Source organism: Poecilia formosa, unplaced genomic scaffold (genome assembly GCF_000485575.1).
Source record: "Poecilia formosa unplaced genomic scaffold, Poecilia_formosa-5.1.2 Scaffold472, whole genome shotgun sequence".
In the NCBI taxonomy this organism is placed as follows: Eukaryota; Metazoa; Chordata; class Actinopteri; order Cyprinodontiformes; family Poeciliidae; genus Poecilia; species Poecilia formosa.
The window spans coordinates 59,441-87,148 of record NW_006800411.1 but is presented as its reverse complement, the minus strand read 5'-3'; the positions used below and the strand labels follow the sequence as shown (position 1 = coordinate 87,148).

Sequence of the window (27,708 nt, the reverse complement as noted above, 5' to 3'; positions counted from 1 at the left end):
CTCAGAGTCAGAAGATTCTGCAGTGCAATACTGAAGTACTGTCACGGTTTCCTGTCGCCACCTGAGCTGCTCAGCTGCCTGTCGCACCATCAGGGACCCATCTGACCTCAAAGCATCATGCTCACCAGGTACGTTGGTGCTCTGTTTATTTTCATCAAGCTCATTAATTTGCCAGCAACGTGTTTGTGGACAGTCCTCAACTAAATAATGATAATCTAAAATCATTTATGTCATTCTTTTTCCTCCTTGTAACAGTTTATATCTTTTTTATGTTGGTTTATTTAGCAGTGATTTAAAAGGAAAGAAACTTTATAACTTTTTTATTCTATGTCACTGTGAGCACTGACATACAGAGAAAGAGAAACGCAGGTGCAAATAAGGAGGAAGGTTTGGAAAAATGTATTTCAGAGAAATTTCTTGTCTCCAGTTCTTTGCAAACTTTAAGTCTGTTTTTGATGTAATCAAACAGTTTTCTTCTGCCTTTCTATGCACACTTCTTCACTGTAATATTGTAGATTCTCAATTGGATTTACTGTTTTTGTCAAACTGTTAAACATCTAACTGGTCTAGTGATACATTTTTGTCATGTTTGATCTTTATGAATAAAAGTCAAAGCTTCATAAATGTCCTGCAGCAGAAGAAAATCTCCTCCTCAGCCTAAACGTTGTGCTTGTGTTGCAGGAAAATTATTCTTCTCTTCTCTCTGTTTGTCCTGCTTGTAAAGGGAGACTTTGACACCAGTGGTAAGATTATATCCCATTTAATTAAAAATATAATCTAAAAATCACCTCTGTTTAAATTACATTTGTGTTCATTGATGATGTTTTATGATTTCAGATGTGGGAAGTCAAGCCATATCAACAGGTAACAATCATCCAGATGTCTCTCATCATAAAGTAAACCAAAACTGTAATGACATGTCCTTAAAATGTTTATTGCTAACTGTTTTTTTTTGTTAGATAAAGATTCATTGTCTGATGAAGCTCCAACAGGTCAGTAACAAACTGTTGACCCAAATAATCTTGAATCTTCTGGATATTTCAGTCAATTCTTCTTAAAAAAATAAATGAATGAAAATATTGATATAAAACCAAACATAAACTTTAAAGTTTGAAAATGTGTCTAAGGTTTAAATCTTGATCAAACTATTCCAGTGATTCACTAATCTTTCCAGACAGTGAATCACTTATTTACAACAACTTGAATAAACAGTTGTGTCATCAGCATATCGACGAATCTTCCATCAAAGTGAATGACAGTTTCATATTTAAACATATTCTTCTTATTCTAAAAAAGTTATAAAGTTTCTTTCCTTTTAAATCACTGCTAAATAAAGCAACATAAAAAGATACAAACTGTTACAAGATGGAAAAAGAATGACATAAATGATTTTAGATGATCATGATTTAGTTGAGGACTGTTCCTAAACACGTTGCTGGCAAATTAATGAGCTTGTTGCCAATTAGCGCCCCCTGCAGTCCACAGTGAAACACCAGTGTTAAGCCAACAGAAAATGTTTCCTCTGAACTTCTGTTCTTGATGTTTCAGAGAGCATGAACGTTGTCTCTCCTGACCAGCCTGGTAAGACTTGTTTTCTCAGATGCACTGCTTAAAATATTTAGCTAAAATCACAGTTAAAATATTTTAACTGACATTGAGACATTGGCTGTAACTTCCAGTTACATGTAGGTGAATGTTATAGAATGAAAAATCAGTATTTGATGCTGTTATTACAAGTAGATATGTGAAAACAAAGATGTTTCAACCTATCAGCTCTGTCTTGATGTCGTACCACAAGATGGAACCAAAAGTTTGTTTTTATTATTATTATTTTGTTTCTTCAGCTGAAAGATCCCATTCAGGGATTCAAAAAAGGAAGCAGCTCTGAATGTAGTCAGGTTTATTAAAGGAAAATGTAAGGAAAATAAACCAGGTTAATACCAAATATTTTAAGATGTTAAAACAGAATCTGAATGACTGTAAATTCAGCAATTTCAGCTATAAAGTTAAAATCACTGTTTTCACATGAACCACATTGTTCTTCTGCTATAACTCAGTCTGCAGTTTAACTCTCATTGAGAGCTTATAATAAACATATGACTATTTAAATATCAGTGTTTTCCTTCACATTAAAGTAAATATAAATGCTTTGGACCGTTAAAGTCAATGAAGAAATCAGTTTTGGAGTTTTTTGTCTTTTTAAACATGAAAAACTTTGTTGTTCTTTGGTAAACCAGAGAAAATACTTTTATTTAAAAATAAAAAAAACTTCAATATCGTTTTAACTAGAATCGGAAACTCAGGCCTCTGTGTAGCAACCGAGTGTTAGAAACGTTGGAAAGTTCTTTGTTTTTGTTTTTAACAGTTATTCTGCCTAGTTTTGTAAAAGATGCTTAGATTTGTTAAAAACATTTATTTCCTCATGATAGCTGAATCTTGTCTTTAAACAGCAAGTTTAAAGACATGATTAAACATTTCTGCTTTTGGGTCTGGAGCAGAAATCCAAAATAATATTTGTTATTTTCTAAGAAAAAAGTTGAACAGGTCACCAATTTCCACCCTAAAAGAAAAGCAATAATAAATCATAAGGAATTTCTACACAGTCTGAATAAGAAACTGAGCTGTTCAAAAATAAAAACTTATGCTTAAAGTGTGTTTATTAGATTTTCTTCACTAAGATAAAAAGCAGAAACACTAAAATGATGAAAAAAAATGAATCATAAATCTGCATGAAAATCAAACAAAAAAGTAAATTCCCACTAAAAGAGTTTGCATTAAAATCAGAGTTCAGATGATCATGTTGCCTCTAACAGCCAGATTTAAAGAAAAACTATAAATTTGAGTATAAATTAACATAAATATAAATATGTTCTCTGTGAGTCTATAAAGTAAATTGATTGAACATTTTCAGCTTTATATAAACAAATGTAACCACTTTTTGCAGATGAATCCCAGTATTACGGAGGAGGACCATCAGGTAAGAAACACGTTGATTAAAATGGTTTTAAAACAAAAACTGTCACATTATTATTAAACAGGTGAGCGATTTGTCCTTTCACTCCTTTACCACTTCATGCCTTTTTAGTTTTGGTCCAAAAACAATGACTTCTGTTGCCAAGTGAATTTATTTACGTTCTTTGATCACCAATGATTTGAATGAATTTATAATCATAGTTTGCTTCAGAAATTATACGTATCAATAATCATAATAGTTGATCTGCCTAAAGGGAGATCAGAAAATAAATGGAAAAAAAGGCGCAATGCAACGTTTTCAGAAAAATAGCAAACAATTAAATTGAGTTAAAAGTCACATTTGAGCCTTTTTATTAGAGTTTCTCCCATCATTCCTCAAAAATAATCAACTGAAATAGATACAAACTGATAACAATTACAAAAATGTTTTTTTTCAGAGGCAAGAAACAGAAGTTAAAAAATATGAAATGGCAGAATTTAGGTGTAAATTGTACGTTCAACTCACCAAGAGCCCTAATTGGTTATTCACCAGTTCATCTGTTTGTTTTCTTGTTTCTCTGGTTTCAGACACCAGCAGCACCAGTTCAGAGACAGCAGACAGTAAGACGTTTTAAACATGAATATATTTACACTCAGATGATCTATGCATCCAACTAGAGTCCTGTGATTATATTCATCACCTTAGAGTTTCAACTGGATTGATTTATTCAGTGTATTTCTGTTGTTTAGCTCCTGCAGCAGAGCAAGTTGCAGCTCCTGGTACAAAAGACTTTCTTGTGTTTTTATTTTAAGATATTTAACATAAATAAAACATTACACCTGTGTGAAGTGTTTATATGGCTATGTGATAAGTTGTTTAACTGTTTCAGAGCCTGCTGCAGCCGCTCCAAGCAGTGCAGAGGAAGAGGATGGTGAGGAAGACATGCACTGAACATGAGCTGCTCTGATCTGCCCTCCACTCTCTATAGTTCAACTTTAATCAGTAAAAATATTTTGTCATTGAACACAGTGTAGCACATAAACAATAAAAAATTACAGTTTGAACAAAATCAGAAAAAAAACTATTTATGCTTTTATGGACTAATACAGGAGAGGTTTTGTGTTTAAAATATATTTAGAATATTGTCACCTTCCTAAAAATAATGACCTGAGTCATTTTTGGGAAAAAATAAAATAAAATCGCCATCTCTGTTTTACCAGAAGATGATATAGGCAAGAATAAATAAAGAAATCACTTTAGATTTATTATTAATTATTATTAATATAAAAATCCCCAAAAAACAACAACAACAAAAACACTTGAGGCAACAAATGATGCCATTATTTATTTATTTATTTGAAAAAATAAATATAAAGCTAAAGAAATCACCGCCTCTTTTTGCCAAAAGATGACTCAGGCAAAAAAAACAAAAAAAAAACACACACACAAAAAACACTTTTGGCAACAAATGACGCCATTATTACTTAAAAAAAATAAATAAATCACCACCTTTTTTTCGCCAAAAGATGATTTGCATCATTTTGCATTAATATTGGCATTATTTTAGGAAGGTGGTGACATATTGCTATATTTTTACATTGAAATATTTTAACTCATGAGCCGTATTATTTATTTTCTTGCAGAAGATGAAGGTAACGACTCTGACGAAGGAGCAAAGAAAAAGTTCAGCTCTCGTTCAGCGAAACCTCCAAGCCCCGCCCACAGCAACCAGAGCCCCGCCCACCTGATCCAGATCCCCGCCCTCCCGCCTCAGCCAGTCGCCCCCCAGCCGAAAACTTTGCAGAGGACCCGGTCGTCCAAGAGACGGTCCAGAACCAACCGCCGTCAGACTCAATAAAACGTGTAATCTACCCGAACAGATCCACTCAGAAACCGTGACGCTGTTTTAACAGGAAAGAGGAAAAACACTTTGGTGCTTCGGTTTATGTCTCAAAAGTTAAAAACTGCAACCAGCAGTGTGATTGGACAAACGCAGACCTCAGTCAGACGCTTTGGGAACAAACATGCCGTTTCAATCACAGCTGTGAAACGTGAATTGATTCATTTTTTTCATGTGTTTTAATGCATTTGAAGCTGATAGTAACTGAAGATGATCTATATCATTACAAAAAAAACGCTTTGTGACACTTTAAATTCTAAATTAGGGCCTCTGACATGTTTTTATCTTTTACGTAAGGATTTTGGCCTCTGGACTTCAGCAGACCTCAGAGTATTAAATCTGCTCAGTTTCGTGATTTTGTTTTTATTATTCTTGTTTTATTATTCTTTGTGAAAGAATTAAACACGTCGCTTCTGTTCTTCCCTGTATCATATTTACTAAGGTTAAACGAAGCTCCTTTGCCTGTCAGAAACCGAATATTATGAGCTGCAAAATGAAATGGACGCATTGAAGAATGAGATGTAATAAATATCCGATTAATGTATGTTGTGTCTTTTGTTTTTTAAAGGAAAACACAGATTTGCTTGCTTTTTGTCCCAGTTTTAACGGATCCTTCAGGAAAGTTTGACTCTGAACCTCATGATGTGGAAAACAGGACTGTGTAAACGAACTTTTCTCCACAAGGAAACAGTTTTTTACCTCCTCCACGAATATTCATGTTCATATTCAAACATATGAACACAGAAACAAAAATACACTTGATTGATTCCAGATGTGATGCCAAAAAACCCACATAGTTTCCAAACTATTGGCAGAATTTGTCGATACAAAATAATATTCTTTACACCTTCCTGGTAATATAATGTATGATGCATGAAAATGCCTAGAAAAAAAATAGCTTTTTTAAAATGACTGCAGCATTTTAAAACTTTTCTAAATTCTTCCAGATTTGCTGCAGACTGCTGGGTTTGCAATCCTAGAATTTGTCTGAGTTTTTACTGACTCATCCCACAGACTAAAACATGGATGTTTAGCTAACTGGATGCTCTATATTGATGTTTTTTTGTTTGTGTTTTGCGCCTGTTTGGAAGCTTGTTTTTCAAGTTAATTTAGACGTTAATACTCCTAAAACCAAATAAGATAATTAGTTTCAAAGTTTGGAAAATGGAGATTAAAGTACATTATTGTAGATAAGCAGATATAACATTATTTTTGATGCTAAAAGTTCAATTTGACATGTTGTCGTGTCCAGTGGATTAATAATGGTGGTGAGCAGCGCCTCCTGGTGGAGAAAATGAGAACGCTTCAAATGACCACCTGTGAAACACAATCAAATCAAGACTGGGTTAATGTGAGTGAAGTGAAATTTACGTGGTAGCAGCTGCTTGAGTTGTGAGTTTAGGTTTAGGTTAAAATGTTGCGTGTAAAAGGTTGGCGTTGGTCATGAGTGTGCAGCCGGATGTGTGGATGTGTGAGTGGGTTTTTTGTCCCCTGGAGCATACTTGTTTGGCTGAAGTTTGTTGCTGCAGATACAAAACAGGGGTAAATCCCCAGTAAAACAACAGCCCACTTTCTTCACATGCTTGCAGGATGTTGTCAGTGAAGGTAGCAACAGGGTGGTGGGAAGTCTGAGTCAGTGTACAAATGTAACCCAGCTCACTTTTTCTAATTTTTTTTTCCTGCAGAACGCACGCGGTAAAGTGAAATAAAGGGTAAAATGCAACTTACTGATAAAGAATCAAAGCAGAGAAACATCCAGAAACATTAATATATATGTCCTAATTCAGTTTTTTTTCTCAGAGTGCATCAGTTACTATTATGATTTTAAGTTTGAACTTTATTCCTCCCTTTGAATTCATGACAATAAATCTAAAGCTGGATATTTCATTTTGAATATTTCAGCTGAAAATCCCAAAATATTCAGGATTATTTTCTCTCTGTCTGAAGATGATGTCTGTATTGTTGCTGCTGCAGCTTGTTTGTTTAGTTTTTGTTAAATAAATAATAAAAACAAATCTCTTGTTTTGATTTATATATGAACAAATAAAGCAGATTTTAAGCAACTAAACCAAGATGTGCTTTCATTTTTAAATATTTCACTTGTAAACTGCATCAGAAAGTTGCATTGTAAAGCTATGAGAGAGAATTAAGGCCAATAAAATAAAATAAGGTTGTATTTATATGAGAATAAAGTCAAATTACAACTTTATTCTTGTATTATTTAGACTTTATCCTCTTGATACAACTTTATTCCTGTACAAATTTCACTGAGTCTCTTCACTAAATAAACTCAGTAATTTGCTGCCAAGAACCAATAAAGTCGTTATCTTACGTTTATTTTTGAGCAATTTAACTACCCCTAGTTTACAGCCATTAATTTTTAAATTAATTTCCAGAAAATCAAAGCAGTCAAACTTATTGTACAAACTTATTGTCACAAAGGGAAAACTTAAAATACTTAAAAATAATTTTGCATGTTAGCTGTATTAAAAGAAAGGCATCTAGTTTTCCCATTTCTTTTTGGGTTTGACTGAACAACACTTGGGTTACCTTCTTTCAACACACTCTCTATATTTAACCAAGTTTAATAAATTAGATAAAAGCTGATTTGAGTGCAGAAAAGTCAGATTTTCACTTAAAGTCTATGGATAGACACTTTGTGCTGTCGTTAATATTTTCCACTGGAAAAACGTTACGTCGGAAATAATTTTTACCCTCAATAAAAAGTCTGTGTCTGCTGGACGGGTCAAATTTGTATCATTTTTGAATCAGTCCATGGACCACAAATGGCCCGCAGGCCGCACTTTGGACACCCCTCATCTTGAGCCATTTACATTTTAGACATTAAAGAATAATCAAAGTTTTCAAGCTAACCGGTTAAATGTTATTGACATTTTCTCTCCGTTGTGCTTCCAAGAGTTTCTCTGTTAAAGTTACATTAACGTTTTGCCTCAAGCTGAAACTTAGTCTTGAGAAGTTGCTGTTGTACAATTGATTTATCCAGTCCGGTTGAGACAGAAACCTAATTAGAGGCTGTTAGCATGCTAATGCACACGTAGCCTGACACACAAGTACATACACACACTGACATGTGTTTACGCCCACACACAATAAGACACCGACAGATTTATTCCTGTCCTTTTTCCTCGCTCTGTTTTTTGTCCTCATGTGACCTGCAGCCCTTAGAGTTTTTACTTTAACAAGAACTGAATCAAAACATGTTTTTGATCCTTGTCTTGGGGGGAATCGTTTAATGAAGCTGTTTATATGAAAGCTGGGAGCTGATCGGAAGCGTTGGGAGCTGATCAGAAGGAGAATTTTTCTCGCCTGGTTGGTTGAGAATGTTTCCCATCATGTTGCACCTACAAAGAAATACTGAGCTGAAAATACACAACATCCTGGACTTCAAACTCCACACTGAACTCAGTGTCACTCAATTAAGATTGGCAAGGTTTGTCATAGAGTTCCTTTTCATTTGAACAGTGAACCCTTTGTTTGTTCCAGCTTTCAAAGACTATTTATCTTGTCAAGTAGTGATGTATGAACAGAACATGAAGTATGAACAAACTGTGGGAAACAAAGGACAAAATGTTTTCGGTTTTACTTGACAACTTGCACTTTACAGAGACCAGAGCTTGGGACCGAGTCGTTGCTTTGCACGTTTCAAGTGTTTGTCCTAAAGTCCCGACTCAAGTCAAATCGAGCAGCTGTTAATGTCCCGAAGCTGAAACTTTGAATTTCAAGTTGTTTCGAATATTTTTTTAAAACAATGTTGCAATTGTATGCTAAATGTAAAAAGTAGATCATGTGTGCATTTTAAGATCTGCATTTATCTCAAATTGTGATAATAAAGTATTTCTGAAATTGTACCTTTATATTGTACAGCTCAATTAAACTTAGCTGCAGAAATAGAAGTATAACTTTCCAAAATCAAAATGTATTAAAAAGTTTAAAAAAAAACACTCCACGTTCAGACATAATGTGCTGAACAATGTAATTATTCTCAACGTGATTTTCCAAAGCAGAAGATTCTTTCTGAAACAAGACAGAGTAAGTTTCACCATCAACTTGATTTAAGCTGCACATTATTTTTGAGGAACCAAATTTAAAATAGAATGGTAAAAACAGCAAACATGTTAAAACCAAACAGTTTCACCAATGTATAAACGACCGTTCTTTATGCAACTTCAAATGTCGGACAAAGAGAATCTGTTTGTGATTCACTTAATTTTTTGTTCAGTACTTTGTAGTTTATGCTCTCGGCTCTTCATGCTGCATATTTTCTTTGTAAAAAAATTTATCAATTTGATCGGCTGTGTGAAAAGAAAGAGACGGTCTGGGTTTGTAATTACAGAGGGAGTAAAATTAATCAACAGTACTTTAGATTTTTAGTAAAATATCAAATCTTTTCAAGTAAACAGGTTCAAGCCTGATTCAAGTCACTGGTGTAAAAGTCCAAGTAAAGTCACAACATTAATGAGTTTGACTGGAGCCGAATGTGATTTGAGTTCACAGCTCTGACAGAAACAGATGAATCCCTGCTGCAAAACCTTCTTTCATTTTCATTTCCCCCCATTTTTGCTCAAATCTGTTGATGCGGACTAAAAAACTAACATTACATTGTCTTTGTGAATATATTTCGTATTCATGCATTAAACATCTACCGTAAGCAAACTGAAAAGATTTAAAATGTAAAAACTTCACATGACTTTGTCAGTCCTTTCCATCTACCAATGAATTTCAGCTATTAGCCAAAAAATGTATAAAAACTAAATTAAAATTTGAAATAAATATGAAAAAGCAAGAAAAAGCAACCATCCGTTATTTTTCTCACCCATTTATTCATTGTCTGGTTTGTAAGAAGAGACTGGTTCCCATCAACGACAGGAAGGTACAAAAAATCCTTTAAAAGAGACAAAACGTTTCAGATAAAGGCTCTGAGTCAGCTGTGCAATCTTTTCAGTTTTGGGTCAGTGCTGCTCTCAAACAAACCAGCGTCTGCCCCTCCAGAGGAAAACACTGATTAAACTTCATGAGGAGGTTTCCTTCTAAATGATAACACAAGATAGAAAAATAGATCCTGAATGGACTGAAACTGGACCAAAAGTTAGCAAAAAAAGAAAAAGGCTAGGAGAAAACTCCCCTCACTGCTATGCTAGCTGTCCTTTTCTCCGGACACACCAGTGTGAACCACTGGTACCATCCAGCCTTGGGCCAGCGCAGAGAGAAGAACTGCCTCTGGTTTACCTTCATATCAGCAAAGTAAAACGTTTTGTTCTGTTCTAATGCAAGAAAATTAATTAACCCCAAATGAACATAGAAAGCTGCAAAATCCTCAGTGGGGAATTTGTTAATTTCAAATAATTAAACAAGAAAAAAGGATCCAGTAGTTTGTTTTCAAGTTTATTTTTGTCTTAGCATACATAAAACTATTCGAGCATCTTTTTAGTCTCTGTTTTATCATATGGTGTAACTTTCCAGCTGGTTGAAAAACACAGAAATCCTCCAAGAAAAAGAGCCTTTGGTTGGTTTTTCTTTTCCAGGAACATAACTCCTGTACTTTAACAAACTCCTGAAGGTATAATCACCTTCAGGATGCTTGCAGAATGTATCAGAATGAAAACGTCACTATAAACTCTGACTGAATTCAGATCTTCATTCATTCTCACACAGAGCCAGGAATACACGTTACTGAAAAACACTGAAATTTAAAGTGTAAAAACTCTACAATACCTTTAAATATTTGAACAATTTACTGATAACACTCCAAAGTTTCCCTACTGAAAAATTAATTCATTGAGGATCCGATTCTGATGTCATCTGTTTGTTGCGAAATCCATTGATTTCTCTTTAACATCCATCAGGTTTTCCTGTCTTCCAGTGGTTGCTGAAGCACATGCCATGCAGATTTAAACTGGAACATCAAGTCGTCACATTTTTAAAACGACTTTCGTGCTTTTCCATTCCAGACAGTTGCAGGAACCATGAATTTGGACATTCACAGTCTTCTGCTGTGCCAGGACAGGGTAAGTTACTTTTTGCTGTCAAATTGCTACAAATTTTCTTCCCCACATTTAAAGATCAACTGATCATCTGGGAAGAACATTTCAACACTTTACTAAAGCTGCAGTATGTAAGTTTTATTTAAAAATAAAAAAGTTTTGTGCATATTTTCAAAAGTGGCGCCATTTCATGACAGTTTAAGATCGATTGCTATGCCTTGCTACTTTTATCGTCTGAAGAAACACAACCAACCAAAAACAATCCAATCAGAGCCAGGAGGAGGGCCTTAGTGCTGTCAATCAGCTCGTGTATGCACTGCTCAATGCGCTAATGGCAGAGAAACAGCTTACTGTTACAGGACAACTGTTTATCTGCCATCATCGGTGAGCATGCTAACCAGCTGTAGCATTCCTGGTAGACACTGCTAACAGGACGAAGTTGTAGCATAGCAGAGAGCAATGAGGGGGATGAGCAGCGTGTACATGGGCTTGATTGACAGGACTAAGACTGTTGTAGTTTGGACTGGGATAAGGCAGTTTTCTCTTTTTTTCACAGATTATCTGTCTCATATTGTCACGACAGAGTGACAGTTTCAACAAACGTAAAATAAAATAAAAATCATGTTTAGTAAAAGTTACAGGCTGCAGCTTTAACAAAGTAACCAGATGATTGTTGACAGATTTAAGCTCGGATTGATCAAACCAGCTGTTGGTTCCTGGAATCGGCTTCTGGCTAAGTTTCAGTTTTTACCTTTGTAATGTTTTGTGTTTGCCTCATTTTGCAAAATGACATCAAAACTAAACATTATTTTCACTTACAAAATCAACAAGTGCATCTCGATATGTTGGAATTTCAAAAATAAATTTCAGTAAAAGATTTTAAAAGTGAAACTGTAAAGATTTGTTTTACACAACATAATAATTCAAATGTTTATTGTTGTCAATTTTGTTGTTTCAACTTCTGAAAGTCCAAAATCCAGTTCATCATAAAAAATGAATATTACATATAGCAGAAAATAAAACATTTTAATCCAGGAACATTAAGGAAGACTGATGGCAGTATTTACAAGGAAAGAAAATATGCTAAATGCTAAAGAACACGCATGTTGTGCTATAGTGAAACATCTTAATGGAAAGTTGAGTGGAAGGAGAAACTATGTCAGAAAAAGATTGAGTGTCCACACACATGCGCTACAACTATAACATTCCTCATATCCACCAGCTTTCTTAGTGGATTCCTGTAGCATTTAATTAGAAAATGAAGCTGCTTGAAATGTGAAGTTTCCAGTCAATAATGATTTAAACGTATAAAGTATTATGTGGATCAACTGAGTGATTTGAGTGATATTAATGCTACATTTCCTAAAAAACAAAGCAGAAAAAATTAATTAGCAACAAGTTTCTTACTGTTACCACGGTAACCCAAGACTATTCAACTACATCTGAACAAAACGCAGTCGCTGGAAACCCCGCCTCTGCTCTGAGTCGTCTGAAGGAGTTCAGCAATAAACAAAATCTGTCTGCTCATCACGTATATCAACATCACACAGTTACCAAGCAGTGCTGCATTTCACAGCCTTGAACCAGACGCCTTGTAATCTCATTTGTTGAACCAAGAACTGAAACACTTCAGGGGCTCCAGAGATTAAATGTTTCCTGACCTTTGGCTCGACATTTCTCTGCCGGGTTTTCCTCTTTCATTAGAGCTGCTGCTCTTTGAAAACCTCCAGGACGCGATCGGATGGCAGAACCCGGTACACCCGACCGCACCGCAGCAATTAGCAGAAATGTAGAAACTCCAGCTGCGATTTTGCTACAAATGTGCGCGAAACTTTGTCAAAAAGCGAAAAAAACCAACACAATTTCGCAATCGCTGTGTTTTCATTGAATAAGAATCGCAATTAAAAACACGTGAATAACTTCAATCATTAAAAAACATCATCCTTCTGTCACTTCCTGTTTCCTTCTTTGTCTTTTCTGCCAGTAGTAACATCCCGATGTTGATCACATGACTCGTGATGCAAACAGGGTTTCAATTGCAGTTTTGTGAAATACACCAATGTCGATGAAATAAAAAAAATAAACACCTCATCCTAGTGCAAATCTGTGTTTCCATTTAGCAAATTTATTTTTGTAAATCCAATTTTCTAAATCTTAAGGTAAACAGAAAAGCAGTTGGTGTCACAGAACCAGAAGAATATCTGATAGTTTTATTTATACCACAGTTTAGATTATTACTACAGCGACAATACTTCAAATTCATACAAACCAGAAGGATCCCCTCATATTTATATCTGGCCAATCAGAGACAAGTTTCAGACGAATGACTTCAGTCCTCTTGTTTTTGGTCCATTACAGCTGATTGCTCATTATAAACCCAAACCCAACTGGGTTTAAAAAGTCATGGTTTGCTGCAGGTTCTTGACCGAATGCTATAAATATGTCAAATATGAGCTGAATCTGAAGACCAGATGATGAAATGTCTCCAGTTATTCAAATGTATTTGAACGTCAACTGGAAAATGACTGAGACTTTTCTACCAACCACATGTTTTTAACACGTTTTTAACATGTTTTCAACATTTTTTGGGAATTGTTGTTGGTTTGTGGCTCATAAAATTCACTAATTATGATTTCAAGTAGAAATGGGAAATATTTTTTAATTTGAACATTCTATGTTTTCCACTTCTGCCAGTAAAAACATCCAAGGAAACCTTATTTTTGACATCCTAACAGCATTCAGATGTTGACATGCTTCAAACTGAAGGCGCGGGGGCCAAATCTGGCCCACTATAAGTTTTTAACGCGGCCCTCTGGACTCAAGTACAAATAAATAGAACTTTTAAGATATTTGTTTGCATTTCTTATATTTATTCTATATATTTAATTATACATTTATTTTGTCAATCAAATCAAAATTCAAATTCAAAAATACTTTATTGATACCAAAAGGAAATTAAATGATAAATCAAATGAGTTTTTATCTTTATACTACCAAATTACATGAACTTGAAAATATGTTCAATATTAGTTAATACCAAGAAGTATTTATTTATTAGTTTTATCAATACTTTCTGTCACAACCGGCCCATTGAGGACATTTATGATCTTAATTAAAATTATTTTAACTCCCCTGAACTACATTTATTGTTTAAATGTTATTCCTTAAAATAAAATGAGTTCCATGTCTTTACAGTTTAAGATCTTCTGGTGTTTGAGTTTCCTTGATGCCTATTTATATTCATTTATTGCTTGCTATACTCTGTTTAGTTCCCTGTAGTCATTATTGTTCAAAAGGTGTTGCCATACAGAACCAACCCTTTAGTTACTTAGTTTATTCTTGCTGTTTCTTGTGTTTTTATTTATTTCTCTTAGGTTATTTGTCAGTTTTTTTCTCCTTCACTTTTGGATAATTTGAGTTCCTGTTCAGATTCTGTTTATTATTTTTCATCGTCCTTAAATCAACCTGTTTCCGTCTTTCACAGCTGCATCTTGTCAGTAATCGCACTCCTCAGCATTTAATCCTGCTGGATTATTTCCTGCTGGATTATTCTGCTATCCTGTCCGCTCACTTCCTTAGTTCATGTCCTGCATTTCCTCCTGTAAGTTATTAATTTTCACCAATATTTTATTGTTAATTTGAGAACTTTAAACTACAAACATGAGAGAAGGTGCTCATAAATAATAAATAAAGGATTTTTAAAAAGTGAGGATCAATTTCATGATTTCTGGGTGTTTTATTTGAATCATCAAAAATAAATATTCATAATATTCGGTGTCAGAAAATTTTATAAAACTTTTTTTCCTATGACGTAACAGCAAAACTTGTCATTTTTTACTCTTTTCATCAATAACCTAACCATGCAACACATACTGAAACTTTAAAAAAATACTAGATTTTTAACACATTTTATTAAAAACATAACCAAAACACACAACTTTGATTCACTCATAGAAAAGTAGTTAATTACATAATTTATTTGTTGTCATTTGTTTTTCATTTCATTACAAGAGTCTGACAAATTGAAATGAATCCATGATTTATTTATAAAAGATTAATATTTAGTGTTGAACTTCACATTTTTCCTTTAAGCAATAATGTATCAAGTTTTGGACTTTTCTGACTTAGAGGGTAATTAGTAGCTTTGAATCATCTTGTTATTGGATGAAGAACCAACAAAGGTTTCATTTAATCTTTAGGCCCAAAATCCTGGTAAATAAAAACCACAAATCTTTTTCGATTTTCTGCTAAATTTAAAACACTAAAACACTTTTGCATTTGTGATGTGTCCATTAAGGAAGAAATTAAATTAAAATTGCTTGTTTAAGTCGCTAAAAATTAAGGCAGCTTTGGATGTGAACATTTACATGAGATTATATTCATAATATCATGAATATTGAGGTGATGGAGCTACAATCCCATCGCAGTTGAGAACAGGAGAAATTGTAGTCGTCATCATCTTACTGTCGTCTTCTTCATGGTCAGCAGTAACAACCGGTTGTTGATCATGTGACTTGTGTGATTTGAAAAAAGTGTTTTCATTGGAGTTCTGCAAAAATAAACCAATTTCAATACAGCCAAAGAAAGGACCTCATACTGCAGCTAAAACTTTTGAATGAAAAGTTTTAGAGCTAACTTTTCCTTCAACATTGTAATTTCAATGTTTACAATCGATAATGGCAACAATGTTGCGATCATGTGAGTATCAAGGCACAGCGGCAGATTTTGCATCGTGGTTCTCTGGAAATCCTTCATATTTCATTTATGTTTGTAACTCTGATGCTGCTGCGTTGAGTCTGCAGCTCCAGCTGTGAGGGAAACAATATGGAGGATCTCACTGTGTGAATAACATGAACATTTTGTATGTTTCATAATCTGAACAAGGCTTGAAGTGGGTGAAAAAACTCACATACTGTTTGATTCTTCAAGCAGCTTATTAATAATTCCTGTTATTAGATGATCAATTTGTTTGTAGAAGTGATTAGAACCTGATGTTGGTGCTGCACATTGAGTTTCGGATCAATTTAAGACGGATTGATTTATATTGAGGCCTCATGTCTGTCTGTGGAAAACAAAACTGTTTTCCAAGAAATTGGTTATAAAAAACTCTACTGCTGATTATTTCATGGTTTAAATGTTAAACTTTCTGTTGAATCTACAAAACCTTTATCATGCAGGTGTGTTTTATATTAAATGGCTGTTAAAGAGCTCTGAGGTTTACTACAAACTTAAGGTTTTTTTCTATTTTAACTTTGTTGCTGTATGTATTTTGTTATGTCAGAATAAACTTTGGCTTGAGAATGGACTGATAACGGAAGTTTCAGAGGAGGCGTTTTCTTCTCCTTTCCACCGAAACTCCTTTGAACCGGGTTTGATTTAGAGACGGCCGCACCAATTAACCAGAGACAGAAACACTGAAACTCCCTGCAGCACACGGAGGGAGGGAAGTACTGACTGAAAGTATGTAAAAGAAGCATCGTGTGTTTCAAGATTTACTTGTTCTTCTCTCACTCACTGATCTCTGAGAATAAATGATTCTATTCCTCTGATTTTATAAATAAAATATGTAAAGACAAATGCACATTTCTCTGACTGACTCAGTGTTTCAATATTAATTATCGAAAGAATATTCCTTAACAATTTATCAGTTTATAAAGCTACTCTTGGCCGTTTTTATTTATTTCAGACATCCTCCATTTCTCAATACAATGTGCAGGATCTTCTCCTAATGTGGCTTCATTCAGTTATTAACCTGGACATCTTTAGCTATAACTACTAGTGCAGATTTTTCCTCTTTTTATTCACAATTACATGTAATCTAGACCATCTGTCTTAATCTCTCATATGCATGGTGCTAAATGTTGGTGCTAATTTAAAAATAATCTGTGTCAGACGACACGCGGATGTTTGCTGAGAGATCCCAAACTGGACTGGACCACAGTGAACCAGTTCATCTAAGGATGAGGTTAAACCCAAACTGGTTCCAGTCTAAAGGTTGGAACCATTTGGTTTTTATCTATTTCATGTTGCAGGATTATTTCCACAGAAGGAGTTTGCAGGGCAGCCATGTTAGATTTTGGTGGATTAGGTTGATGAAGAACTTAAAACTTTGTGACATGGATTTTTTTTTCTTTCTGTAAAGTTTTTGTGAATTTTTCCAACTTAAAACATTGAAATGTTTACTTGATGATGATGTTTTGTAACCCACCACTTTAAGTATAACTTTGTCAAACAAAGTAAATAAGACAAGGAGGAGGAAAGTTTTGGCACCGTTTCTGGACTAGAACTGTTTTGTCATTTTTTGGTCATTTTTGGACTCATTAAGATATTTTACTGTTAGATATTCACTTATTAATTTGATTTCTCTCTGTTATTTCATTTCACGCTGCAACAAATGTTGAAGCTTATGTTAACAACCCTGTTGTACCAACAGTGCAAGCTTTCTTTGTTTATCTTATTGTGCGTCTAATAAAAAAAGCAATAAAAAATTAATTGACGACACTGACAGATTTGTGTTTTTTTTTTGTTTGTTTTTTTTTCTGTCTCCAGATAGACATTTTGGAACAAAGGAAAATTAAAAATGAAACAGAGAATTGAAGAACAGCTTGAATGAGGAATATTCCACTTTTTATGGCAACGTTGCATAATCTTGCAAAAATATTCACCTTTTTTAAACTGTTTTTGATTAAAAACAAGTAGGACATTTTGTTATCACAGCAGTCAAAGCTTTTTAAAAGTTTCATTTGGCATTTCTATTAAATATTTTTGGCCTAACCCTCACTTACCTTCACTATCACACGTCTGTTCCTGAAACAAAGCCTTTAAATAGTTCTTTGTTCTTCCTGCCTCTGCTTCTTAGATGTTATCCTTGCTAAACTAATAAAGCATTCAGAGTTTTCTAGTTTATTGTCAAACCTGTTCTCCTTCATACCACAAACTGTACAATCATGCACACACACATAAAAACATGTGGTGGATGTATTTGTCCACACTTCCTGCTTGGAAACGCGGCGGTAGTTTACAGTCAGAAGGGTGCATCTTGTCTTGTTTGCTTTATTTGGTAAATGAAGGTTGAGCTGAAACTGACTGGGTTCAGATTTTACATGCATGTTTTGAATTCAGTCTGGATGTCAGACGTTTGTTAGTCTAACTGAGCCAAACTCAGAGTGTGTACTTCACACTCTGAGCTGCTAAACTTTACTATTTTAGACATAAACAGAAAGTTTTAAATATTTCATGCTCTGGTTTGGCGTTCTTGATTTTTATGTCTGCATAATTAAAGTATATTTTTATATGTGCTTGAATGCGGTTTTACAAAATCTGATTGAAGTGTGAATGTTCTGACTTTGCTACATAGTTTTTGCAATAAGACGACAATTTTCTTTTATTCTTCCTTAAGGAAGATCTATGGACATGTCGCAAGTCAAAAAATGTTTAAACTGATTTTATATGCTTTGTGATCAGATTCTCTGTACGGTTTAATATAAACAAGCAGAAGCAACATCTTAAGGCATGTGTGGCATTTAAACATCTTTGAGAAAATCTTTTGGAGGCTCATTATTATGCTTTTGTACGATGGCGTATTAGGGCCGGGCTCAGAAAGTAAAAACAATTACAAGAATAAATTGTCATTTGAAACATTATTCTTGCATTATTTCATCTTTATTCTCCATTATTTTAAATTTTTTGTTTGTATGGCCTCAATACTTTGTCATACTCACTGGCCATTTTATTCAGGGTTCAGCACATGCTGGGAAAAGTTTGGGAAAGTTCAAGCCGAGCATCAGAATGAGGAAGAGGATGACACGGTGGTGGCCTGGTCTGAATCTCATAAAATGTTGACCTAAGTCGAGTCAGAGAACCCGATGTTCTCACGCGTATCCATCCTTGTGGCTTACAGACAATAGCTGAAGAGAGAAACTATTCAATAAGCAGCTGCTGAGTGGATGAAAATACTCAGCTGATGAATGGATGAACTGGTTTGCGATGATGGACAGACGACAGCTTGAATAATCACTTGTTGAATAAAGGAATGCAAAATGCTGACTCTGAATGCACAACATGAAGGAGACTGACAACACTCGGAAAACTGAAGCTGCAATTCAAATAAAGTTACCAAAACTGGGCAACAAGATTAGGGGAGAAAAATGTTGCCTCGAGCAATTTCAGCTGCAGTGGTGAGATGATAGTGAAGCTGTGGAATGAAACGGTGAAAACATGGAAGCTGAGCGGGTCGCCAAACATAAAACGGTTTAAATATGGTCAATGTTTACTGTTACCACTGCTATTATTGATGCTATTGCTACTATTCAATAAAGTTGTCAATTATTACTGCATTACGGTGTATTGGTTTAGAATTTGAACAAAATGAATTATTGATGTTTGCTCATAACAACATCCAAATATGAATGAATTGTACCTGTTTAAACTGTTTCCCTTACAAATATGAGCAAAACCTTCTGTGCACTGACAGTTTTGAAACTTGAGTGTAAGAAATGCAATTAAAATGACACTTATTTATGTTTTTTCATGTGATAAGTCATGATAAATACGCTGCACCATCACCACTTCCTGTCGTCTTTTTCTTTCTTTCCTGCCAGTAGAAACATTCGATTGATGATCATGTGACTTGTGATGCAATAAAAGTGTTTCCACTGCAGTTCTGTGAAATGAACCAACTTCAATACAGCCAAAAAACACTTAAACACTCTATCCTAGTGCCAAACGTTTTTTTAATCAAAAAATGAGTTTCTTGGAAATTAATGTTTCCATCATGCAAATTAATTTTAAAAATGTCAAATTGCACAAATATACAATCAGCTATAGATGGGATTAAAGGAAAAACTGAGAAATTGTAATAACTAAGTTAGATGGATGGTAATTTATTGGATGATGCTGTTGATATAAAAACACTTTTCTATATTTACATACGAACATGTAAATATTCTTTAAAAAAGCAAAAGAACAGTATACTGTTCTTTTGCTTTTTTTGCATATACCCTTTATTCTTTCATTACACTACATTTTATAAAACTATTTATTATATATTTCATTAAGTCCAGTGTTAAGAACCACAACCATATGCAAATAGATAAAATACGCAAATACCTGAAATCGCCTCTCAGATACTTATATCTGCCTATTATAACAGATATAAAATATACCGTAACATTCATTAATACATGCACCGTGAGCAGTTTTAGTCTTACTCATTTCTTCTCTTTCAGGCAATCAGGGACAAGGAAAATGAAAGACGCTCCTCTATTGGTTGCTTTGCTAACAAGGCAGCATTTCAGGTTCTCGGTCTATGAATAGTTGAGCCTACGGTGAATAACTAGGAGTGACGTTCTGTAGAAAAACCCTCGCATACCGAATCATTAACAGGCTCCACTGTGTTCAGGTTGTTGTAAATAGCATGACAGCATAGATCCGTCCTTCCTTACATCAGTACTTCAGACTGGAGGATGTAGGATAACAGTCAGACGATATGATTTTGGCACAGGCTATTTAAATATTATTACTGAACGTAACCTTTTCTTTATGACCGCAGAAAGTGAATCTTTAGATGTTTGTTTTTTCTAGCAGAAGAATTCACCATGCAACAAAGCTTAAATAGCCTAAAATAGTTTCTTAAGCACGAGTTCGTTTTTCTTTTGCCTCCACAGTCACTGAAGCTGAATGGAGGAACAGGACATTCACATCAGTCAATCAAGTTTATTTTTATAATACATTTACACCCTGAACACATAGAAAGATCATAAAAACATTAGTCAACAATTGTGAAAACTAGTAACAAACATTACATTTGGTCAAACTCTGGGTTTTCAGTCTAGATTTAAAGGAACTCAGTGTTTCGGCTGTTTTACAGTTTTCTGGAAGCTTGTTACAGGTTTGTGGTGCATAGAAGCTGAAGCTGCTTCTCCTTGTTTGAACTGAGGGGTCTGGAAGGTTGCTATGACAACAGCAGATCTTTAATGTGTTGTGGTGCTAAACCGTTCAGTGATTTATAAACTAAACGTATTTTAAAGTCTCTTCTCTGAGCTGCAGGGAGCCGGTGCAGGGACTGCAGAACTGGGTGATGAGCTCTAACTTCCTGGTTTTAGTCAGAACTCCAGCAGCAGCATCTGGATCCGACTGATTTTATTTTAGGCAGACCTGTAAAGACGCTGTTGCAGTGATTAATGCAACTAAAGTTAAACACATGGATGAGTTTCTCTAGATCTGGCTGGAATTTTAACAATGAAAATGTTCTTCAGGTGGTAGAAGGCCGACTTTGCAACTGCCTTTATGTGGCTTTGAGGGTTAAGGTCAGAGTTCATCACCAGACTCAGATGTCAGACTTGTTTTGTAGAGTTTGGTTGAAGCTGTGCGTTGACTCTAGATCGCTCCTCTTTAGGCTCAAAGATAATAACTTTAGTTTTGTTTCTGCGCCGCTGGATAACGTTTTGCCAGATCCACCATGATTATTCTGAACATCTGCTCATCAGATGTGCAACAAATCTGCAACAACAGTGAGATGTTATGGACCAAAGTCTCTGAAACATCGTTCTGACACCTTCTTGAATCAGCAGATCTGAAGGTGTACCTAATAAAGTGGCCAGACGGTTTGTATTTTGCCAGCAAGCAACAGTGGTAAAAAATAAACTTAAATATCTCCGTTGTATGACTTTATGACTATGTTTTCCAAAGTTTCTCAAAGAAATGTTTTTCTTTTTAAAGTTTGCATTTATCTGTGATCAACGCCAAACTATTCAGGACTGAACAATCAGGAACATTAGAGGTGAAATTATCTACGAGCAAAGAAATGAGGGAGTGAGAGTAAAGATGACGAAGGTCATTGTCTTTTCAGACTGTTTGTTCAGAGACAAAAACAAAATGCTCCAGCCTTGGAAAACCTCTGAGAGCGAGTCAGGAGATAACGATAACGTTGAACTTATTAGATTTAACTCGGTGCTTCTCGTGTCAACATGACCAGTTTTGGAAACGCTACAGTCACATTCACCATCAGTTTCCCAAAGGTTAGCTGTTTACGACAGACAGCCAAGACTAAAAACTGATTCAGCTTGAAAACCTTAGATAATACTCCCTCAACTCCAAGTTTCTTTTGGTTTAAGTGATGAAAGTTCAGTGTGAAATGACCAAACTGAGTCTTTGTATTTTTCAAAGTGGATTAAAAAGAAAACACTCAGGTGATCAGCAGGAAGAAGGGAGGGACAAGCTGGAGGACGAAGCATGAGGAAGAGGAGGAGGTGAGTATAAAATGCTGCTGCGCCGCTTCAGCTGACTTCAGACATTCACTGAAGCTTCCTTGTCCGAGTTTTAGTTCCTGCTGAAAATAGCAACATGTTCAAACGGTGAGTAAACCTCTTTCTTTCTTGTTTTTCCTGCAATCCGCCTGTTTTTACTGCCAGATTGTGCGTCAGGTTTGTAACAGCCAAAGGAATTAAATCATTTTTACGTCGCTGCTACACCTGCTTTTGTTTATGGAAGCTAAAGTTCATAACTGTTTAAGTTGTCACTTTAAATCTTGAGCTTCTGATTTATTTAAATGGTTTTTGATCATATTTGTTTGAAATTCACTTCAGTGGTGCTGAGTTTAGAAAAAAACCTTTATATAAAAGTTGCTCCTATCTGTCTTTTCAATCAAACTAACCATAAAGGAAGTTGTTTGTGTTTTTTATTTACTGTATTTTTGAGCTTCCTGGGTTAAATTAACTCGGTTAAAGTAAGTTCAGTGTTCCTGAGTGAAGCCCTCATCGTCAGATTGCCATCATGAAGCTAAAAGCATCTCTTTGAACGTCTGCGCTGGTTTTCTATTGCAGCTCGTAGTTCTCTATACGTTGGAAAAGAAGAGACGCTTTGTGAGTTTTCCCCCCCCGTTCTGTAGAGAAACACAAAGAAAGTCATTTAACCCTTCAGGTTGGGAACTGGTTTCCCCCAGCTGCCACTGAACACACCTGAGACTCATCAGCAACCATTTTCCATCCATCTTCACTCAGATTACTCACAAATCTGATATTTTTGGTCGTTTTATCGCTAAAGAAGGTCTCCAAGTGCTTCATAAAAATCCATATTTTGATTTTGATGGAGTCACAGACTGAACATCTGTAGTTTGTCTCTTGCTGTTCAACTTGATTGCAAAGGGAAGCAGCATTCAAACAAGCTGCAGTCAAATCAGCCCAGCGGTTTTGCATCGGAGACGCGCTGAAATGTTTCTTTTTCTGTTTTTTAGATGTGTTGTTCTGCTGCTCGGCGCCCTCGCTGCTGTTTCCCTCGCAGCACCGCTCCAAAGTAAGCCGCTACGTCATCAACATCACCCAGAGCTGCTCATCGTGTTTACTGGTCCTGCAAGTTACTGCAACTTCTGGGAAACGATAAACTACACAGCACGTTTACAAAACTCCACAGTTATTTTCATGAATTTGAATATTCTTTCACTTATTACAGTTTAATCCCTGATGTATTGTCATTTCTAAGTCATGTTATGAGTTGTAGCTGCTCTACAGTTAGAACATAAAACAGCAGCAGATTAAATATTTTGGATTATTTAAACTAAAACTTTTCCCTCCACACTTTGACCACCTGGCCAAAGAGCAATCCAGTCTTTAAAGTCAACCCATTATTTGTCTTAAAATGTAGGTTTCATACAAGTTCAGATAAATCTAGTTAAAGTCCTGGAAGCATTTATCAGACTTCATATATTTACATTCATGATGGCTTATAAAGGACAGGCTTGTGTTTTCTTTCCATGCTTTTAAGATTAGCTCACTAAACTGATATGTGCTCTTCTCTTTCCCATTTTGAAGAGTTGCTAACAGAAAAGAGCTTGTGTTTACATTATATTTTAACTTCAGGAAACAGAAAGCCTTGAATAAATATTTAAAAGTCCCTATTTGATCAGTTTAGCAAAGTAAAGAATAAGATACAAATTGTTTCAGTTGTATTTATTTTAAATAAGTTTGAGATGTTGGATATTTTGGTTTTAAAAATGTTCCCACTAAATAAATGCACTGATGTTTACATTTGGGTATTTCTTAAGAATCTTATTGTGATCTTATCTTGCTGCAAGAGAGGAGTTATTTATTTAAAGGCCTTTGCCTTGAAGTGTGGCGTTTTTATAATCTGTTTTTGATCAAGAAGCTTCACTAATCTTTATTTTTATCTTTGTTTTACAGCAAGTGCTCCAGAGGATGGTAAATATCAATGTTTACAACTTCGATATATTGTTGTATTTAAAAAAACTCCAACCTTTGGGAAGCGATTAACATCTTCAGGATGCAGCCAATCAGATAAGAGAACAGTTCTGATTCGAGCAGCTGCTGCCCCCTACAGGCTGCGGAGGTCACTACAGTTCAGAACTTCTTCAGATTTCTCTTATAGCCACTTTTTGTTTCTTTTTTCCTTTTCGTCACAGACAGAATTGCAGCTCTGGTGAAACACCTCAATGGTAACAGCTAAATAATCTGTCAGCAGTAATCCTGAAACCGCTGAAGGGTTTTTAATAACGTTTTTTTTTATTTTGTTTTATTTTTTTAGAGGAAACTACAGATAAACCTATGACCTCACAGCCAGGTAATAAAGACACTGACAGCTCCTACTTTATTGAAATATAGAGAACAAAGACACACCTTTTGTTTGTTTTGTTTTGTTTGATTGTGTTGTAATCTGCTAAATAATTATTTGCATCTTTTAACTCATTCAGACTCTGATGAGACAATTGAGATCCCAGGTCAGCATCAGATTAAAACTCTGACACATCAGGATATATTTATTATTATTGATTAGTTATAGGGATTAATAACCAATAATCTGTTTTGTCTTCTAGTCGAGTCAGATGAAGCTGACTCAGATGTTTCCATGACTGAAGGTAATATAAATATTTCACATATGTCAATTTGTTGTTTTTAATCTTTTTATGGTTGTTCAATTGCTTAAAAATAAAGGAAATCAATCTACTTTAATATGGAGGTTAGAGATTTGCAGGCTTCAGTTTTTCAATTTATTCTTTAATTTTAATGAAACATAACATAATATTTAAACTTGGCATGAAATGGAGATGAGAAAGTTTCGCTGTTACACGATCATAAAAGAAATATGTAAAACAGAAATGTAAAGCAGATATCCAACCAGAATCTACTAAAACAATAGTACATAAGTATGAATATGTAATATTAACTGTGTTTTTGTTTCTTATTTCTTTACATTTTAAGAACTAGACTTAATATCCAGAATTTGGATTAGAAGGCAGATTATTTGCAGATATAACTTTTTACACTGCAGGAAGCAGTGAAAGATTTCAGCAAAGATTAAAATACAAAGTAATGAAACTTATAAAACAAACCTAATTATACAGTAAGCATGTTTAATCTCTTGCAGAGAGTGTTTTATATCGCCACAGGAAACGGTGACTTTAAAACCAGTTTGGACTTAGATCAACCAACTTTTTCTTTTTAACTCATCACATTCCTCTACATTTGTTATGTTATTTAGCCATTTGTTATAGTTACTCTTATAAATAGTTTCCATATTCAGTGATCTGATACAGTCGTAAAGATTTATATTATTTCTGATGGTTTTCTTCTTGTTTGTCTCTGAAAAGCTCCAGAATCTGCTGAGGACTCTGAGATTTCAGGTTAGTGTTTTTCTTTAAGTGTAACGGAAATATTTTTGTTTTAATTAATTAAAGAAGAATGTTTATTATTATATCTTTATCTTTCTATTTTAATACAGTATGATGTGGTATACTTGGTAACACTGTTACCTCGCAGCAAGAAGGAATCCTGGAGTTAGCATGGAGTTAGCATAGAGTTAGCAGGGAGTTAGCATGGAGTTAGCACGGAGTTAGCATGGCGTTAGCATAGAGTTAGCAGGGAGTTAGCATGGCGTTAGCGTGGAGTTAGCATGGAGTTAGCATAGAGTTAGCATGGAGTTAGCGTGGAGTTAGCATGTTGTCTCCTGGTGAATATGTGGATAAATTACAAACTGTTTTAATATTTTGTCTTCCAGTGGAGAAAGAAGAAAGTGATGCAGATTCTTCTGTGGCTGAAAGTGGTAAAAACATTTAATCTATGTCTTTATCAGACATTGTTCCCTTTTCTGCTTTGTTTGTCTTATTTAATAGATGTAAGTCTGGCACAAATTTTACCTTAAAGACAAATAAAACTAAAATAAGCATTGATTATCTTTCCAGCTCACAAACCTAATTAATAGTATTATCAGTGAAATCTGACATGTTGTGACTCATTAATTGTAGATGAAAGCAAAGACACTTCTGAGAAAACTACAGGTAATATTTATTTCACCTGTCTGAATCTGTAGCTGTGTGTTTACCTGAAACCTCACCTGTCCATGTTTGGACCTGCATTCATTTTTCAGATTCTGCTGAATCAGACGAGAAAACAGATTCACCTTTTCAGCGTGAGTCTTCAGTTCATCACCAATTCTTACTGTTTTTTGGGGGTTTTTATTACAAAGCTGCTTAAATTCCTTATTCTCTGTGTTTCTCAGCCAGTTCAGTGGAGACTGATGGGACATCTTTCATGATGAAGAGTTCTGACGGTGAGGCTGAAGACAAAACTACAATAAGCATGGAAAATTTCCAAAAAGCAAACAGAGAATCGTCACATTCAGCTATTTTTATGTTTAATTAACTCCTCTGGATGTGTTAAAGAATCCTTCAACCATCAATGTGGTTTTACAGCCCATAAATGTGTAACATTTACAACATTTTTAACATACTTCCAACCAGGGCCGGATTCACAAGGATTTGGGCCCCAGGGCTGGAGACAGCTTTGGTGCCCAATCCATTACAGAAAAATAATTTTAATAATGCAAATTAATATGTAAAACTATAAATCCGCAGGTAAGAACTGATGCATTTCAGGTTTAATACGTCCTTTAGGCAATAACTCCATGTTGTTTCCAAAGAAATTAACTATAACTTCATATTTCATATAATGTAATATTGTTTCTATGTGTAAAAATCCCCAAAATTAATAAAATTCACCTTTTTATGGGTTGTGAGTTTTCTATAAAGTACAGCGTTCACAAAACCTGCAATCATTAACAAAAAGAAAAATAATAAACAACAAAATAAAAGTTGCAGTCTAACACATCAATGTCAACTTTATCTACAAAACACTTTAAAACAAACAAGTTTCACCAAAAACAAAATCAATGTTGGGTAGAAAATAAGAAAAAACAATCTAAAATAAAGCAATAATTTAAAAGCCATGAGGTTTACACACCAACAAAATGTCATCAACAATCCACAATGTCCTGTAATTTTGTAATTTTCAAGTAATTTTGTGTTTGTTGTATTATCATTTCATTTATTAAATTATTTTAATTTATTTTTTCAGAACTTTAATGGTTCAGTTATGGTTCTGTTAAAAGAAATTCAGTCTTAGAAACTGAACTTTTGCTATAAAACTGTTATTTTTCAGATAATTGAATATATAAACAAGCATAAAACACATTTGTTGTAATCTAACCAGACATTTTGAAGAGGAGCTCAGGATTGGATTTCTTCAGTCCCAGGTGTTGTTGTACAAGACAAAAAAGCAAAAAAAAAATTAATAAGCTATTTTACTAAATAGCCAAAATTTCCAAGGTTGAAAATTAAAGGGAGGATTTTTGGAAATTGGAAGTCCGACCAACTGCTAAAGACATATTTACATAAAGTGTACATTTTAGTTTTTATTGTTTATTTTTGCTTTACACTTTTAAGTCTATAAATTACTTGAAACTTTTCCAAATTGTAATTAGTTAACACTGAAGGTGACCTACGACTTTATATAAAATCATTTTTACATAGATAAATCAATCCATCAGCTATTAGTATCAATATTTCT

General features: G+C 34.6%; 2 protein-coding genes across 3 annotated transcripts in view; both read left to right on the top strand.

Annotated features, from left to right (window-relative positions):
- On the top strand, window positions 1-8,920 carry LOC103156274 (serine/threonine-protein phosphatase 6 regulatory subunit 1). Of its 2 annotated transcripts, XR_001659638.1 has the most exons (11): window positions 1-128; window positions 682-743; window positions 838-864; window positions 960-992; window positions 1,549-1,581; window positions 2,945-2,977; window positions 3,541-3,573; window positions 3,703-3,732; window positions 3,843-3,884; window positions 4,597-4,900; window positions 8,909-8,920. XR_001659638.1 is itself a non-coding variant. In XM_007578261.2 (10 exons), exons 1-10 carry the CDS (start codon window positions 118-120, stop codon window positions 4,809-4,811), a joined length of 519 nt encoding a protein of 172 aa, XP_007578323.1. In that variant the 5' UTR covers window positions 1-117; the 3' UTR covers window positions 4,812-4,920. The 2 variants fall into 2 exon arrangements, 1 of the variants encoding a protein (XP_007578323.1); XM_007578261.2 differs by lacking the exon at window positions 8,909-8,920 and having other exon boundaries at window positions 4,597-4,920.
- A 13,178-nt stretch (window positions 8,921-22,098) lies between these two features.
- The window catches only part of LOC103156244 (protein starmaker-like), a 9,316-nt gene continuing 3,706 nt past the window's right edge, over window positions 22,099-27,708 (top strand). Inside the window, exons 1-12 of the mRNA XM_016664196.1 lie at window positions 22,099-22,209; window positions 23,088-23,146; window positions 24,031-24,048; window positions 24,270-24,302; window positions 24,392-24,427; window positions 24,558-24,584; window positions 24,681-24,722; window positions 25,455-25,487; window positions 25,862-25,906; window positions 26,109-26,141; window positions 26,231-26,272; window positions 26,363-26,413. Of these exons, the coding sequence (XP_016519682.1) occupies window positions 22,199-22,209; window positions 23,088-23,146; window positions 24,031-24,048; window positions 24,270-24,302; window positions 24,392-24,427; window positions 24,558-24,584; window positions 24,681-24,722; window positions 25,455-25,487; window positions 25,862-25,906; window positions 26,109-26,141; window positions 26,231-26,272; window positions 26,363-26,413 (430 nt within the window). The 5' untranslated portion in view covers window positions 22,099-22,198. The remainder of the gene's footprint in view (window positions 22,210-23,087; window positions 23,147-24,030; window positions 24,049-24,269; window positions 24,303-24,391; window positions 24,428-24,557; window positions 24,585-24,680; window positions 24,723-25,454; window positions 25,488-25,861; window positions 25,907-26,108; window positions 26,142-26,230; window positions 26,273-26,362; window positions 26,414-27,708) is intronic.